The sequence below is a fragment of the Saccostrea cucullata genome, unplaced genomic scaffold (assembly GCF_032062105.1).
Source record: "Saccostrea cucullata isolate Sc308-1 unplaced genomic scaffold, CSIRO_AGI_Scuc_v1 ctg138, whole genome shotgun sequence".
Lineage (NCBI taxonomy): Eukaryota > Metazoa > Mollusca > Bivalvia > Ostreida > Ostreidae > Saccostrea > Saccostrea cuccullata.
In genome coordinates this window covers 395813-413422 of record NW_026935400.1, presented here as the reverse complement: position 1 = coordinate 413422, position 17610 = coordinate 395813, and the positions used below count along the sequence as shown (strand labels likewise).

The window sequence follows — 17610 nt, the reverse complement described above, 5'->3', positions numbered from 1 at the left end:
TTTCTAGTTTTTATTAAGCCACAGTCAGGATTTAAAGTGGCTGAAAATCTCGATTTTTCAAACTTTTCCGGCTGTTGCCATAGCAACCGAGACACTTAGCAACGAAATTTTGTTTGATATTTGTTTCTGGTGTCAAGTACTAAGCATGGGTGAAGTTTCATCAAAATCGGTGACCATGCGTGGCAACGAAGTTTAAGTGGTTACATAGAATGGCAATTAATATTAAATAGATTTTTCTTAGTTTCCTTACACAATCAATGAATAACTCTTTAATCAACTGTAAAAGATGACTTGTTCTCCATAACTTCATGCCACCTGTAGAAGCAATCACTGACAGAAACTCTACAAAGCGAAACTTGGCACTCCTCACAACGGTAGTATGAGGTCCGAGCATTCCCGCATGCAAATCGAAAATCCATCTGTTTACAATAAGCACAATTCCTTTTCACATTTCCAGGGTTTTGCACAAGTCGATGACAGGTAGTAAGGTCTCCGACACCAATTCGTGCGAGTGCAATAGGTTCAACGTTTGGACGTCTCTTCCTTTCTTTTCTTGGAACTGAAAGACGAAAATGTGCCCTTAACATCGTATTGGCGTAAAACAGGAAAATATTTCTACTTCTACTTGAAGAATTCAACCATCAGTTTGGGGCATGCTGAACTCGAGATAGGTGATGACATTTATATTAACATGCTGGAACTGATACATGTATCGCTCATAGCAAAAAAGAACCACTGGTGATAAACTAGGATTTTCAAAGGCAAAAATTCCTAATCATCCAAGCTGTTATTATTTACTAACTCTTATAATCAGAAGAGCCAACTAAAAACAAATCGAACAACAAAGAGACAAACGCAGCATTCACTTATAAATTCGAATAGTTTGATCACTGAATCGTTTTATCGAGAAAAAAAAATGAATTTCCATTATTTCAGATTCTCAATACTGTAACCCCCCCTCCCTCTCAAAAAAAAACAACAACAAACAAACAAACAAACAAAAACCAAAGAAGTAAGTTTTTTTTTCCCTTTTTCTTTAGTTTTATTCAGAAATATTGCACAAAACATTATCATATGTACAAAATGCACCAACATAAAAAGACGACGTCAAGAAACACAACTTTATCACTTTTTAAATTCAAAATCCTTCACTTTCATTTTTTTCAAATTTCATAATAGAATATTCCATAATTCTTTTTCATCGAATGCATTTGCAGACTTTACTAGTTAGAAAGATTAATTTCATTTAAAGAAATTTATTCTCGTTGAATGCACTGCATGCAGACGATGTCCTTTCGTTGCATAGCACATTTAAGAGAGTGTAAGTCAACAACAAAATAGACAAGATATAAGAGATTGAATTTCACAGATAAACTACAAACATATGATGAAACATTCTCCTAATGCATATTTACAAAGAAATTTAAAATCAAATCTAGTAATCCTCAAATCATCTTTAAAATCGTTAGTTGAGGTTTCCAATCATGAGACATTACTCCCTTGGTCACCAAGAGGCCCAGTATATCCAACTATATTATGATACTGAATAAAACAGTTTCTCATCTGAGGTCTGCATAGGGCTACCCCACAAGCCTCACACATGTAATAGGACCTAACAGTCCTCGTTCCGGTTCGGATCCCCATTGATGCACACACCTTACAATTCCTGGTGTCCTTTCCATCTGCTATATGGACTAGTCTATGTTTCAACCCAGCTTTTTCCATGGCCTCAAAGTCTTCTTGGCTTTTTGCAACTATACCTGGTCTAGGTGCTCTTGGTCTAGGTGCTCTGAAAGACATAGGTGAACCAAATTGGGAAAGATGTATTGGACGGTGTGGTGATTGGTGTACTAATTCTACAAGTTGTTGTTCCCCATTCACTTCATCATCTTTATGCTGCTGTATCAAAGAGTCATTCACTGACTCAGATCCAGGAATTGCAAGGCGGGGTCTACCAAACACATTCTGAAGGAATTGCAGAGGTCCTGTTGTGCGAGAATCTTTCTCTGCAAGAATATAAAAGTTCTTGAAGGAATCAGGTCAAAGATCACAGAGTGCAACGACCTCCACCATTAGTATTAATTAAATTAACAATTAGCTTAAACTAAGCCAAACCTCAAGCACAATTTCAAAATATATGCTGTCATATGTGAAACTATTCAAAAAGCATGCCACCTGACAATACACCAATAACACAAAACACAGTTGACATTAGGTCTAAAATTTAATTGAAACTGACTATAAACACCAAAAAACTATCATCTCTTTTAAAAAAAACAAGAACTACGCTATATAAATCAATCAAATGTTCCAAATAAAAAGCCTGGATGGACAAAAAGATCTCCATTCATAAATTTGAAAAACATCCGTTGCTTCAATCTCTCTTTCTTCAAGAAATGAAATGAAGTTTGAATCATAAACTTGATCCATGGTATCAAAACAGGGCTTTTTTAGAACTGGGGGCAGACTTGTTTGCACCTGGGCACCGATGGTCTTTCAAGTGATGCTTCAATTTATAAGTATTTTGACAAACATCACATTTGTATGGCCGCTCATTTGTATGAGATGAAAAGTGAATTTTCAAATTATGTGGACTGGCAAAGTGTTTTCCACAAAGTTTGCACTGTGGAAACCTTTTATCTGAATGATACATTGACCTATGTCTTTTGTAACCTTCCTTTGATCTGAATGTTCTACCACAAATATTACAGTCGGTAAAGAAAGTATCAGTGTGCGCACCAGTTGGATTCATAGTGGATTGGAGCTCAGGTCTAGAAGGTGACAAATGTGACACGCTTAAGACTTTAGTTGAAATGCCTATCCTTGGAGTCGGTTCATGCAATGCCATAGTCATTCCTAAAACAAGAAGAACATCATGTTAGGAAACTTGTGAATGCTTCCCACTCAAGAGAACACTCTACGAGTGTAAAATCCTCTCTTAACACCTTGATTTTTTTCTCTGTTCATGCAAATGAAGTTCTGTTATCCACTGCAAATTGCCTTTCTAATGCAATCAAGTCCAAATCCCAGTTTTATTTAACTAACTCTATCAATTATTTCAAAAAAGAGAAAAAAACATAAAAGACAGATGATACACTTTAAAGGTTTTATATTCACACATAAAAATAAATATATAGAAAAACGTATTAAAAATATTAGGCAGCAACGTTTAAAGAAAGTTTTTAAGCATCTTTGGCAGAAATCTACATTTTCTACCAGGTCAAATATGATATTAATTATACACTGACTGATGAATATCAAATAATACCACAAACATTAAGACAACACATTTCACTTATAGAATTGCAACAGATTAAAGTTGGTTAACATTTTTGTTCCACTTTTAGAGTAAAACACTATTCCACCACTGACATTCCAGTTCATCTCAACACTTAAAAACATTTTCAACAGTGAACTCAGATCTTTGTAAGTCACAATGAACAAGCTTTAGCTAAACATGTCTCATTGCTCCAATAAAACTTGTATATCCCAATGTTTGAGTGTATGACTAATCCAGAAAATGTGAGAATCTCAATGAAAACTCTAAAAAACAAAACAAAAACAAAACAAAAATGGGACACATCAAACACTTTTTTGGAGTAGCTAGATGCCTTTTCCTGGGACCCTGAATGGAGCTTATTAACAAAATTATCAATGAATCTTTAACACTTAGTGGACCCTTCCCCCTCTATCTCACTTTTTGTGAGTGAGGGAGTGATTTTTAAGATCATGTTTATGCTTGTATGCTTTCCCACACAGAGAACATAAAAATGGTCTAGCATTAGAATGTGATGACATGTGTCTATTCAGCAAATAAGAATTACTAAATTTCTTATCACATTTTCTACACCAGTTTTCTCTCCCTTTTGGATGAAATCTTTGGTTGTGTCTTTTTAAACTGTAAGGGGAACTGAAGGTTTTCTTGCAAACACTACATAAGTATTGTTCTGCCAATTCTGCTTCATCTCTTCTTTCTGAAAGTGTTGGTTTGGCATAGGTTGAAATCGATACTAATGGCTGTGTTAGAAACCATAATCCCTCAGTTTTCTTATCTAAATATAAAGAAATATAACATTTCAAGACTAACTCTGCATCAGAATACACATAAATGAACTCAAAAGAAACAAAAACCAAAATTTAATCTTTATAATCACTACTACCAACACACAACATACAATGAGCCAGAACTTTCAAATTATTAGAGATAAATGAAATAAAAGCCAAATACATGTATATGGGAACAAGACTCAACACAACTTTCTTAGTTCACATGACTGTGTCAACTTTTATCTCCTTTAGCTTCTGGTCCATAACATTTATGCCCTTTCAAATCCTTTTTGTGTTTATAGCCTTTATGGCAAACAGGACACACAAACTGTCTGATATTTGTGTGGGATCTCACATGGATAGTCAAACTGTAGGAATCAGCGCATTTCTTTCCACATATCTCACATGATGGCAATTCCTTATCTGTATGGAAAAGTTCGAAGTGACGACGAAGACTTGATGCACTGGAGAAATTCTTTGAGCATAGACTACACCATGTTTTTTCATTTTCCAAAAAGATTTTGCCAACGTCCAAGAATGGTGGGCTCTGATATTTAATTTCTGACTCCTCGACTTCTCTTTGCTTTGTAGAAAACCTTGATCCTTCAATGAGAAAAACCTTATATTTTCAAATACTGTATTTCCTATAAACCAGCTTAAATCTATCATTAATGGAATCCAACCAAACAAAATGCAGAGCAAAGGAGTTGTGAACAAAAGTGAAACAAACAAGTGTATCAACAACTAGACCAAAGCCTCCAAGAGTAGACAAAGAAACTGAATTCAACATCCACAGAAAACAATAACCCATATATTAATATTTCAAAGTAAGTAAACAAACACTTCAAGTTTCTTTTTTTTATTTTCTAGTATATATTAAAATATTAAATTCTATATGAAATCAGGAAAACAAAGTAGAATGGATAAAAGGCACACGTATCAAGTTTTCATAAAGAATAATCAGAGGAATCAAACCAAGTCTTCCTAGCTAAGAGCTTTACAGTTATGATTTTTAAGATCTTGTTTATATTTGTAAGCCTTGTTACAAGTGACACACACAAACTGTCTCTCATTTGTGTGTGATATTTCATGTGTCTTCAAATTATGCAAATCTGTGAATTTTTTATCACAGTATCGACACTGTGGTAATTTCTTTTTAGAATGTTTTATCCTTTTATGTCTCCAGAGACTGGAAGAAGAACCAAAAGACTCATGACAGACATTACAGGGATGTCCGTACAAACTACTGACAAGAAAGCTTGTGCTTTGATTAGCTGGTTCATTGGTCACCCAAACATTATCACCATGTCCCACTGAAGGCAATGCTTTGCTTGAAGTTTCATTCATTTCCAGTATATCCTCAATGTCGTCATTTGCTTGACCTGCAAGCAAAGGACCAATTAAAAATACCTTGTATTTAGCACTGTGTTCAGTAGTAAAATATCTAGAGGATTCTAACATAATAAACTACTAGTATATATAATTCCTTAGAGAATCTTTATTTCACTTTTGACCTCAAAAACAAAACCATCCACCACAAATAGAATGTCTAAAACATATGTAAGAAACAGCAAGAAAACCACTACCCACTGCATGAAACACACATTAAAATCTCTGTTTAACTTAACATTCTATTTTCTTCTATTTTTCTTCTTATAAAACATTTCTATTCTAGCCTCTTACTGTGTTCCACAGGATTTTTTTTTATTAAAAGGAAGACATGTAAAATCAACCATTAGAAATCAAAGAAATTTATTCATCAGTTCCCAAAAATTCATATCATACCTGGATATTGTGCATTACTTCACAAAATTTATTTACAGTTTGGTTTGCAGTGTTTTACACAATTTTTCTACACTTTACAACGATGGTTCTTCAAATCGTGTTTATACTTATAAGTCTTTGAACACACAGCACACTTAAAAGGCCTGGCGTTAGTGTGTGAAATTTTGTGAACACTGAGATTGGACAAACTGGAGAAACGCTTTCCACAGAGATTACACTGAGGTAACTCTTTATTGGAATGATACATTTGTTTGTGACGATGTAAACTGGAATGCGACCCAAAAAATTTTCCACAAACGTCGCACTGACGAGGGTTCTTTCCAGAGAGAGATTTTCGATTGCGATATTCGTTGAATCCTACAGAGGCAGATAGGTATTGTTGGTGTTGAAGGGCGTGGAATTGTGAAACATCAGTTAACAACTGCTCTGAACCTAGAAGAAATTAAAACGAAATGTCATCTCCTTGATCAATTCTTGAAAGTGACAAGAAACAGTATATATTTGCATTCGATTCAAAGCTAGCTTTTCAACCATTGCAGCGGCAGTCACCTCTATTTCCACTTATCTTCAAACAATTAAAACACAAGTCAACAAACATCAAACTTTCTTTATTACAATGAAAACAAACATGAATTCTAAGCCTTAACTGATGATGAAAAAAATTCAGAAAAACTAATTTTTCTTCCTGACTCTATATCTAATAAAGTTCCTATAATTATCTACAAATTATGAAGTTTTCACTTTATTATGGAATAAATACTGATGAACTTTTTCATGATGATTTATGTACAGCAAACAAATATTTCAGTTTTGCCTTGATTTAACACTTGCAAATATGTCTGCTCAAATTGGACCTATGCTTAAAGGTCTTTTGACATTTGAGGCATTTAAATTTCTTTTGATCAGAATGAGTATACTGATGGGTTTTCAAGGAAGCCACACAATGAAAGCGTTTTCCACAAAGAGGGCACTGTGGAAACTTTTCTGTGTCAGTGTGGAACATCCTCCTGTGAAGAGTAAAGCCTTCTTTGGATTTGAATCCCCGACCACAAAAATCACAGAAGAAGTGGTACATTTCCAAAGGGTTATTATGGGTTATCCTCACATGTTTAATCAGATTTTCTTGTGTGGGATATTTAGAGGAACAGAAAACACAGGGAAATGTTTCTTGTTGTTTACTTTTATCTCCACTCATTGAATGATCACCCTCTACACTTTCTTTTTTAACCACTGGCTGGGAGGGAACATCTATATTTCCATCACCTGATAAAGAGAGCAGTCCCTTGTTTTATATTATGGATTCAACTTGGTAATACAAATGTATAGTTTACAGAAAGACAGAAAAGAAAAAAAATAGGAACCACGAATCAATAATGGAAACACCTTGAAAGAAACAAACACAAACACAAAATTGAGGAAAATCAAAATTTCAACTTGAACCCCCAACTCTGATTTAACATATTTCCACTATAAATATTTGTATGTCATCTTTTGTGCAAAAATAATCTGCACCAAATTTTAAATGAATGGTAACCAAACTACAAAGATTTTGATGAATTCTGCAGAATTTTGGGTCCTTGTTCCAAAACATACGCACACACACGAAAGAAATTGCATTTACTGTCTATGAATAGCAAGATCTTCTAGGATATGCTGTAACATTTTAAGTTTCTCTTGTGCTTGAAATCAGAACTCTTAAAGTGTACTTAAAAATTTTATTTCAGAAAATACATTCAATTTACAACTCATTGATGTGGAATGTTTGGTGGATCCTTTTCTTTACATCGTTGCATTTTCCGTTCAATCCACACTCTGTTTGAGGATATCTTATTTGCAATTGCAGCCCTCACTTTTCCTGTTGTACTTGCAGAGTTTTGGATGCAAAATTCTGTTTGAGAAAATGAAAAAAAAGTTATAATCAGATGTTATACAAAAACAATTTCAATTTGAGACAACATTTTAAATTGAACATGGGTTTAATATTCAATTAAAGCATTGGGATGAAATTCTTCAATTGCTCTTACTACAAGATTCTTCAGATAGTCATGAAATTTAATAATTGACTCCTCTAGATCAATTTTGAACATTAAATAGCAATGTGATTAATATATATAAAGAATGCAGCTCTGTATGAAACATAACTATCCCAGATGTTCAAACTTAGTTCACTTGGCAAATTGGCAAACTTCCATTACAAACATATCATCTTTATGAATTAAAATACCACTCAAAACAAGACAAGAAATGTAAAGGTTGTGATGTTGATACCAAACTGAAGCCAACGTACCTTCTATGGCCTGTAGAATAATTGGATCAAGATTGGCCTGTGTTTTATCTTTTGTCACAATGAACAGATCTTTACTACTGTAAAAGAGGCCAAGCAGGAATCGGGCTGCAGGGGTACCATCTGTTTTTCCTGTTTTTTCTGAGATTTTGATTTTGTTCATGGCATGTACATAATCAGGTCCACTGACATACACTGGTATGGCTTGTACCAACTGCACTAACTGAAAACAGAGAAATTTCTTAAATTAGAATTAGGTTGAATATATCTTTCCATAACCATTTTGATTTTTATCATTTACTCTTAGATACATAATACTTAAGGAGGCTGGCGGGTCAAAAATTTAATCTTAAATTAACCACCAGATTTAACTTATTTTTTTAGATATGGTATATCTAGCTGTCAACTATCATTTGGCAAAGAAAAACTTCATATATTTTAGTTTTAAAATTTTATCATTTTGTATATCTTTATATGGAGCTCTCCTTTTAAAGGAGATTGAAATAGTCTAAAAATGGCTGCCACCCCCTAGCCTCGTTAATGAAGGCCCGTGCATTTCGATGACCTGCCCTTATATAATTTCCATATTGCTGTTTTTGTATGTTCTTTACATTTTCAATCATTCTCAATAGTACAACTGCCATTCAAATGTTTTATGTGTAAGATTAAAACTTTTTAATAATGCATAAGAAATCAGCCAACCCCCTCCAAATATACATATTAACAGGACATACCCCAAGGTTTTTTGCATCCTCTTCCTGGTAAACTCCTGCCTTATTATGGGCTTCACGTCTACTGATTGCAGCTTGAAGAAAAAAAACAGACTTTATTTGAGAAAGATTTATATTCATCAATTTAAAAATGATTGTGTAGGGTATAATACTTTATAATACTTACATTTTTTCCTCTTTCCAGGTTTCTTCCCAAAAAATTTAAAATCAACGGCAATATCAGTTTTTCCATGCAGACGCTATGTTATTAAGCATTTTTTACCCTGCATTTCAATTAGAACTAAACTCTTAGCGTTCGGATTGTGTTTGCTTTCCTGTGATCAAAAGCTATTTTCACTGAAGCTTTTCAACTCAAATACAAGTCTTTGGTCCTTTCCTTTCCAATAAACATATTTCTGCCATTCTTCGTACAGCACTGCCCATTATTTCGATCATTAGCTATCTTTAGATATAGATCTACTTTACACATATTTTACGTACATGTACAACTGTCAAGTCAATGATCAACATCATTAACTCTTAGTTACTTTCCAATATAATGTAAACAAACATGTTTATTCCAGTGCAGCTCAGACAAAATATGTTTCTTTTCAGAATGTTCCCTTCTTCACAGCTGTAGGCATTGAATGAAGCTGGTTCTGATGTAAAGACATGGCATTCAGATCAACTTCTATTTTTAGGGGGAGGGGTGGGAGGGGATTGAGGCTTCAAATTTGAGGTGATATGCAGGTGTGTCTACAATGCTTCAAACGTTCTTTGGGAATAATTAAAATTGGCTCTCACAGATCATCAATCCTTATGATATGACATATGCTTTGTAGAAATGAATATCCTGTTCATTTACGCAATTTTTATGAGGCAAAATTCCATACTCTGGATAATGCTTCCATCTTATCCATAAGATGCCAAACATTGAGTGTCAAGATAGAATAAGATATAACTGACAACAAAATAACCTACCTTTGATATGGCTGCAAGTCTTCTGTCTTCTTTTCCAGTTGTTGTCGAATAAATTCACGATGAAAGTTTTTTTTTTTGTTTGTAAACAAATCTTTGGTAGAATGCCATCATGGCATCAACTTTAAATTATTTTTAAATTATTTTTTTCAAGTGCGAGTCATGTTTTTTGTTGCTCTTCGATGGATAATTCTTTTAAGACTTGCAACCATATCCAATGCTATTCCCAGATACTATTGTGATTTGTTTACACTGGAACCATATTTTTGATTCTACTAGAAATAATTCAGGCACAGTTTTTTTTTTTTTTTTTTTAAAATCCTGTTCATTTTGAATATGTAGTGGCCTTTCCTGATTTGTATTTAGTCATAATTTTTGCACATCACTGTAAGACTTTAATACTGTATGATATTAAAATTTAGCAAACTGTCTAAACAATTGACTATTATTTAAAAGTGACTTGTTTTGTTTGTTTGTTTGTTTTTTAAGCATCAATATTGCCCCTATTGCAAATTGCTGATCTATATAATTTCCAAGCAGTATGTGTCAAACAGTAGCTCAGTTGCCATATAGTTAATGACTGGAAACTATCCAAGAGATTCTCATCCATTCAATGTCCACAGAAAACATAAAACACAAATTGAAAAACTCTCCATGTTAGATAATGTGGATTCCACAAAGTAACACAAATATAACAAAAGTATTTGTCTTTCCTATACAAAGAACAAGAACTTCTACTCCAACAAAGAACCATAACTCCTATCAAAAGCCTTAAAATCTTATCCAGAAAATGATCAACCTACCAACAAAATAAAACACAACTTAAAAGAAAACCAAAGCAAACACAGACTGGGAAGAGCAATGGATGGTGAAGAAATTTGAAAATACACCAAAAAATGTAAACATCTTCATCTGGTGCCCTTGTGTGGGCTTCAAAATGCATTTAAAAAGCACCAAGCTCCTTTCGATTTGAAATTTTCAAAATATTTATGCACATAAAATCATATCATCAAGCATCTATAGCATATCAATGGGAGTGTCATTGTTATTTTTCAAAACAAAAAACATTGTTGCACTCCCTTGCAAAACAAAATAATTTGCAATTGATTTCTGAAACATGTTTATAAATGTGCATGTGAATGAAGATGCTTACATGTACAGAAATAAAACAGATAACATCTTGGGGAATCTTGAAAATATTTGTCATATCTTATAGTGCTTAAACATATATCAAAGCAAGTACTATTTTCAACATAGCTGTTTCCAGATATACAGTCTAAAGACTGCTCATCAGATTCTTGCTTGTGCCCAAGCTTAGAATCATAGAACGGTCAACCTTGATAATTATTTCAAAACCAAAAACTTTTCTTTCAACATGTTCAATTGATATAAGTTTTATGAGCAATTATTTTCACATTTCCCCTGAAATTATAACAACAAATGCTGACCAAGATCAAACTAACATATATTTTTCTCTCTGACTATGAGTTTGTTAAAATCTTGTTCCTGTTTTATTCTGTCTGAATTCATTCTTGAAAATTAATTTACAAGTCTGAGTGGTTTTCATTCAAGACAAGTTTGATCTCAATCCTAATGAACAAATTTTCAAAATAAAATGCTCAACATATCTCATCTACATTTCATAATAAATGATTTAATGAATAAAATTAAAAATCATTTTTTGTGAGAGTTTGCATAATTTTATATTGCTGCTCAATTTTTTCAGGTTTGCTTCAATTTTTTATCATTGTATTCATCCCATTTTTAAATGAAAATTAAAGAATAAAGAATGCAAAGTCTCACAAATAGTGATTTATAGTAGATTGAGACATGATTTAGCCAATTTTGTTTTCAATAATACCCTGTCAAAGTTACAAAATATATCATCAAAATTTCAGTGCAACAGATTTTTTCCATTCAATTTGAAGAAACAGCTACATCTGTTAATTTTTTTTTTATTTGCTGAAATGGTTTCAATGGTACTGCTATGACAAATTAAAATTATACAAATTTATTACTTTCATGAATATCTATTGATTTAGGTTTTGCTCATTTTTAATCTGTTAACAAGTTGAAGTAATTTTTCAGTTTTCCATATTTTTGCATTTTATTGAAAGTCAATCAATTTTTTTTAGAGTATTTTGCAGGTATTCAAAATTGTGCTGTTTACTCAAACATGAACACAGGTTTATGTTTATTCTATGGTCCAACACTATTGACTCTGAGGTGAGCTCACATATTGTCATGTATGAAAGACTTCAGATGGCTATTTTCATACAATGATTAGACCTGGACATTGATTAAAAAAATGCAAGTCATCCACCAGATCATCTAACAGTACCAGTGTTTCCCATTTTCTGCTTATTTACTTATTATTGACAATGACAGAGCATTATTGGAAGAATACACAAAGGTCATAGATGATAGATCAATAGATTTTTATTCCCTTTCTTAATTCTACAATGAAGGCTTTTGCTTGTATGATCCATGAACTTTGACAAATTATTGAAAAAATTAAATGGATGTTTCCTTAAATTGCAGAAGTTCTTGTCTCAAAGAAATCATGTAACATAATATAACTGAAATATCTGACCTCTCAAGATGACCTTTGTGCATTCCAAGTCAGTAACAAAGATATGTGACCCCTACCTTTCATCTGTCCCAGGTACCAGTTTGCACTGTTGTCCATTCCGCTGACATTGCTGCTTTCATTAGACATATCCTCCCTTGGCCATTCCCCTGGGGGTTCCTCCACATTGTAATCTGGCCCTGGGTCATCCTCATCCCCCCGCACAGGCTGGTGACCATGGCTACCAAATGACTCATCCCCCATATACATTTCTAAATTACTCATGTCTCTTTCAGTGGCAGTTTCTATTTTCACAATACTTAGGTCTGGCTGGTCATCTATTTTGTCTTGACTGAAATGGTGAACTTGGAAATTAACATCATTTTATATTTAAGTTTGATTAAATATTAACATTCTGAGCTTCTGACAAATCAATCACAATTAATTTTTACATTATATTAAGAATTTTACCAAGCTTTTTCTTTTTTACTTTAATCATTGAAATATTTAAATTAAAAAAAAAAAAACAACCTTTAACATTCTGTTAATTTTTTGTATATTATTATGAGAGTAATAGTTGCTCAAGATCAATAATGTATACCCACCCAGTGTCCACACTTCTCCCACTAGATGCCGGCCTCTCACTACTTCCACTTCTCTCTCTGGCTGTGCTCTGTGATTTCTGAGAGACAGGAGAAGATATGGTTTCTGGGAATACTGGCATGGAAACTGTTTGTGATGCACTACCACTGGCAAAAGGTTTGGGTGCTGGCTGCCTAGGAATCTGGGTCATGGCCACTGGATACGGAGCTCTGTAGGATGTCCCCAGGTCCTCACTGACTCGGGGTCCGGTGCTGGCGTTCACCACATCACTGGTATACTGAGAATCTGAGTAGTCGGGTATGTGGATTTTTGCCTGAGTTTGTTTCTCTACTTCTTTTTTCTGCTGAACTTTCTCTTGATGACCCATGCTGCGACTGATTTCTACTGAAGATGTGGATGATGAGGGGGAGTCTTGAATGGCGACAGGACTGAAACTTATCGGGTCTCGACTTGACCCACCAGGTGGGGGAGCTGCCTGTGAAGATTTTCCTGCTCTTTCAGAGCCAGGAGGACCTGCATCACCTACAACATTCACCACTCGCAGGTCAGATGAATGGTTGTGTTGACTAGACACAGAAAGGGAAACACTTGTCTGTATTTTCGCAGGTTCCTGAATGCCACTTGAGTCCTTTTTAGGAGGTTCTGTTTGCACCAATTCAAAGCCATCCTCTCTGATATCAATAACACCAGGACCTTGAAATCCTGAACCCAGCCTCGGAACTCTGTCCCAAGGATCCGAGGTAGCACCATAACTCTCTGCCATACTACTTGTGTCATGAATCTTAGGACTAGATGAATGGATTCTCTGTCGCTTCACTCCTGGACTTGTGGGTCTGTGTATTTCATTTGTGCGTTTTACAGATCTCTCCTGCTTTTTGAAGAGGTCAGAGACCCTCATGTGTTTAAAGTCTGTTTGATCCTGAAAGCTGTACCTGAACTGAGCCCCTGCTGACTTATTGATACACTTGTTAAAATCAGCACAACACTTGGTGATACTGTCAACCTGTAAAAGTCTGGCTATTTTCTCCACTTCATGACAGTTTTCCTCCGTCAGAATCATGTAGCCCTCATAAAGATACTGTAGAAATGTGTTGACGGATTCCTGACTGATGTCAGATGCCAATCTCACCTCTAAGTGTGACCCTGAGGTGGCGTTTTCCATGGTTTGCAGCATTGGGCAAGCTGCCACAAGAACCACTCTATGAGCCTACAATAGATAGGCAAAGGTTACCAGAGTCATCTCAAAGCACCATCAAACATTAAGGCAAAAGAAGATCATCTCAAAACGCCATCAAACATTAAGGCAAAAAGAGATCATAAAACAATGTAAAATAATTTATGTGCAAAATTGTATTTTAACATTTGACATTAATCTAACAATGTTTGAATTCAAAAAGCATGTTTAGCCAAACCCGAAGATGTAGAAAAGGTTTTGTACCGTGTATCGAACCGAGAAAAAATACTTTTCACTCCTATGTCTTGAACACTTAAAATTATTGTAATATTTGCAACAAAATGAAAGATTATTAATGGAGATCTGATTTTTAAAAGTATTTTTTAATACAAAATGACACACATTCAGAACTAAATACACTTTTAATTTAGGCTTAAAAAAAAAATATGTTTGTTTCCTGTAACATTCCCAAAAAATTAAGGGTCGGTAGATCTGATTTTTTTTTTTTTTTTTTTTTTTTTTTGCTTAAAAGTATTTTTTAAACAAAATGACACACATGGCATCCAAAATGGCTGCCAAGAGGCAGAAAACGAACTTCAAATACACTTTTAATTTATCTCTTTCTTTTCACACTTACACGGGTCGACACAGGTCCTGTTTTTATGATGGCATCACAAAGGGTCTGGCTTTTCAACATGGTGGACAGCTGAGATAAAAGTGTGCTAGAATGAACATGGTTCATATACACTTTGTGGTAGTTTTGACTCATTTTGCTGTTTGTGTCTTCTGTCTTCTATTTCACCAGGATATTCAGATAAAGAGATGATATGCAGATAATTCAGAGCCTGAAATTGAGAAAGTTATTTATCCCATTAATATCATGTATATATAAAGGATGAAAACATATCTTCAATTACACAACTCTGTCACTGTTATACATGTCACAAACAACATGTGCCAAGTTGTACATACATGTACATTGTTATTTATCACCTGAGGCAAATATATTCATGTTTTAATAAACATCAACCTTATTTGCATTGAAAAAACAGTGATAAGGTTTCTATACATTGACTACAACTAGATACTGGAACAAAGATAATGGAATTAGAGCTTATCAAAACTAAAACAAAGCTGGAGAAAGACAAAAAAAGACTGCATGCACATACTGTTTGCCAATGCTTTTGACACAAAAATGATGGATGGATATACATTTATACAAATAGAATATTCATGATTTATATTTTATAATGTATATTTCTAGCCAATTTACCCTTCCTTCAAATTTTAAAACTGAATCCTCTTCAAACAAATGTTAGAGCTTATAGAGTAAGAAACTCTTAAGTTTAACACTTTAAAACTTACTGATTTGTTTTGTAACATACACTACATGTTTAAGTCATAGAAATATGACGTTACCATTTCCCTGCTACCACTTTATGGCATGGTACAAGTTTCTCAAAAGTTTAGTGTAAATAGTATTATGGTGTAATATTTTGAGAAGAAAATAACTTTTCTTATTTTATGAGATTTAAGCAAGAATAAATTAGAAGGAATTTGACCATAAGGCCAAAATAAAATATACTCTTGAATAAAAAAATAGAAGGAAACATATAGCATGTAATAACTGTAATAACAAGAAAATGATATGTTAACAGTTTCAAAGCAAGTTTGTTAATCAAGATTTATAAAGTAAAGGTAACCTGTACACTTGTGATGTATTAAATCTGTAAATATCATTGGTCAACTTCAGTATTTTACAAAAATAGTTATCCAAAAAATGAAAATGTAATAAAAACTTTTAGGGTCGGAGGGTAAAATGTAGGGTAGGTCGGGTGACAGGAAACAGGAGTATTTTTTATTTTGGCCTAAATTGAAGATTAAATGAATTTTTTAGTGTGGGGAAATGTGTGATTGCGGGGAAACAATATATGCATGATTTTGAGTTAGAAATAGGAAATGGTAAATTTTTGATATCCCACAGTGAAGTGCAGTTATGACGTCACAATGGTTTTTATGTTTAATGGTATGATGGACTAAAATAAAGTGGATACCCATATGAATATGGTGTAAAACATCGGTTGTGAAGTATTACACATGGGATAAAAAGAGTCTCCCATGATTTGTAGTTGGATATGATTTTTATCCAACATGTGTGTTTTTATCCCCTCGCCAAAGGCTTGGGATAAAAAGCACACAACTAGTTGGATAAAAATCATATATCCAACTACAAATCATGGGAGATCCTATATATATCCCTTTATACCCTCTTTGTCACCCCCTCCCCATAAAATAAAATAAAGCGAAAGGTAACTTAGCAAAAATGCAGGTGTACTCCATCTTCTATGTTTACATATATGTACAGCTATTTATAGAAAGTTGTGCAATTGCTTTGTCTGGAGAAGAAGATTATTTGTGTGCCTCCAACTCACCCTAACATGCGAAAAAAACCCTCAAAAACATTAGGTACTTATTCATGAAGTTAGAAAGACTGAAATTTTAATCGTTAAGCTGCAACACACATTAAATATGCATGCATGCCCTAATCACGTGATCAATTTGAAAAATACATCAATGACGTAAATGTAAAGAGTGCAACAGATCATAATTCATAAATAAAAAAGTATTGTAATAACCACGGTTAAATAGCATTCACCTTTTTCCTAGAATCAACCCAAAACAGTAAGAGCACGCACCTTGCACTTGCGACACAAAGGCGTGACGTCACAATCAAAAGTGCGCTTTCTTGATTTCACTAAATATTGAAATTAAAACCCTTGTATCAAGAAATATCATGTAAGTCGTTCGTTAGAAAGAAAATTTAGCAATAGACTGCAGTGTATAAAATTAAGATTACCTACACGATAGTATGTTAAAGCAAACTTTCTTGAACAGCATCTGTGCCGACTTCCATTATCATAAAGGTGGTTGAAGTATTAGTCGAACCAAGTACGGATGTTAAACCCGGGATTCTCTGCACAGAAGTTGTTTCATTACTAAAGAAGTTAAGGGGTAAATTCAGGTAAAGTTCTGTAATATGTAATATATTATATTGACATATTGATAAAAGGTACTGCAAATATCATTCATCGTGTTTTTTTTTTCTGGGGGGAAATTAAATAAAGGGATAAAATCATAAAAAAATATGTGTTCCACGTTACTTTCAGTTTCACTTTAGACTGAAATTGAACATGTTGAAAGATTTTTCATTAGGGGCCTATCTTAGTTGTATCAATTTGAATTTTTTGGGAAGAAATCTGATAGGATTTTAGATTGTTCAAAATTCAGTATGTATCAACGTGAACCAGAAAGAAAAAATACCCATATAATCTGATATACCTTAAATAGCCTAGATACAATTAAGTACATCAAGTACATGCATATGATTATGAAGCATTGTCATGTGAGGACAACAATGTTTAAGGTTGTAAAATTTAAATAAAACTCTTTATATTGGGTT

The 17610-nt window shown here is 33.7% G+C and overlaps 1 protein-coding gene across 23 annotated transcripts in view; it reads right to left on the bottom strand.

The window, feature by feature from the left end:
* The window catches only part of LOC134242695 (zinc finger E-box-binding homeobox 1-like), a 48953-nt gene extending 31840 nt beyond the window's left edge, over positions 1-17113 (bottom strand). For 11 of the 23 annotated variants that reach the window (XM_062724800.1, XM_062724819.1, XM_062724810.1 and 8 more), the window contains exons 1-4: positions 17012-17113; positions 14788-14995; positions 12979-14183; positions 12454-12725 (exon numbers count right to left, since the gene is read on the bottom strand). In XM_062724800.1, the coding sequence (XP_062580784.1) occupies positions 12454-12725; positions 12979-14183; positions 14788-14919 (1609 nt within the window). In that variant the 5' untranslated portion in view covers positions 14920-14995; positions 17012-17113. Of the gene's footprint in view, positions 1-250; positions 560-1457; positions 2007-2045; positions 2857-3587; positions 4053-4122; positions 4651-4996; positions 5430-5782; positions 6265-6595; positions 7096-7533; positions 7721-8119; positions 8340-8850; positions 8922-12453; positions 12726-12978; positions 14184-14787; positions 14996-17007 lie in introns of those variants that run through there. The other 12 variants (XM_062724802.1, XM_062724797.1, XM_062724796.1 and 9 more) reach the window with 12 other exon arrangements.
* Positions 17114-17610: the final 497 nt, after the last annotated feature.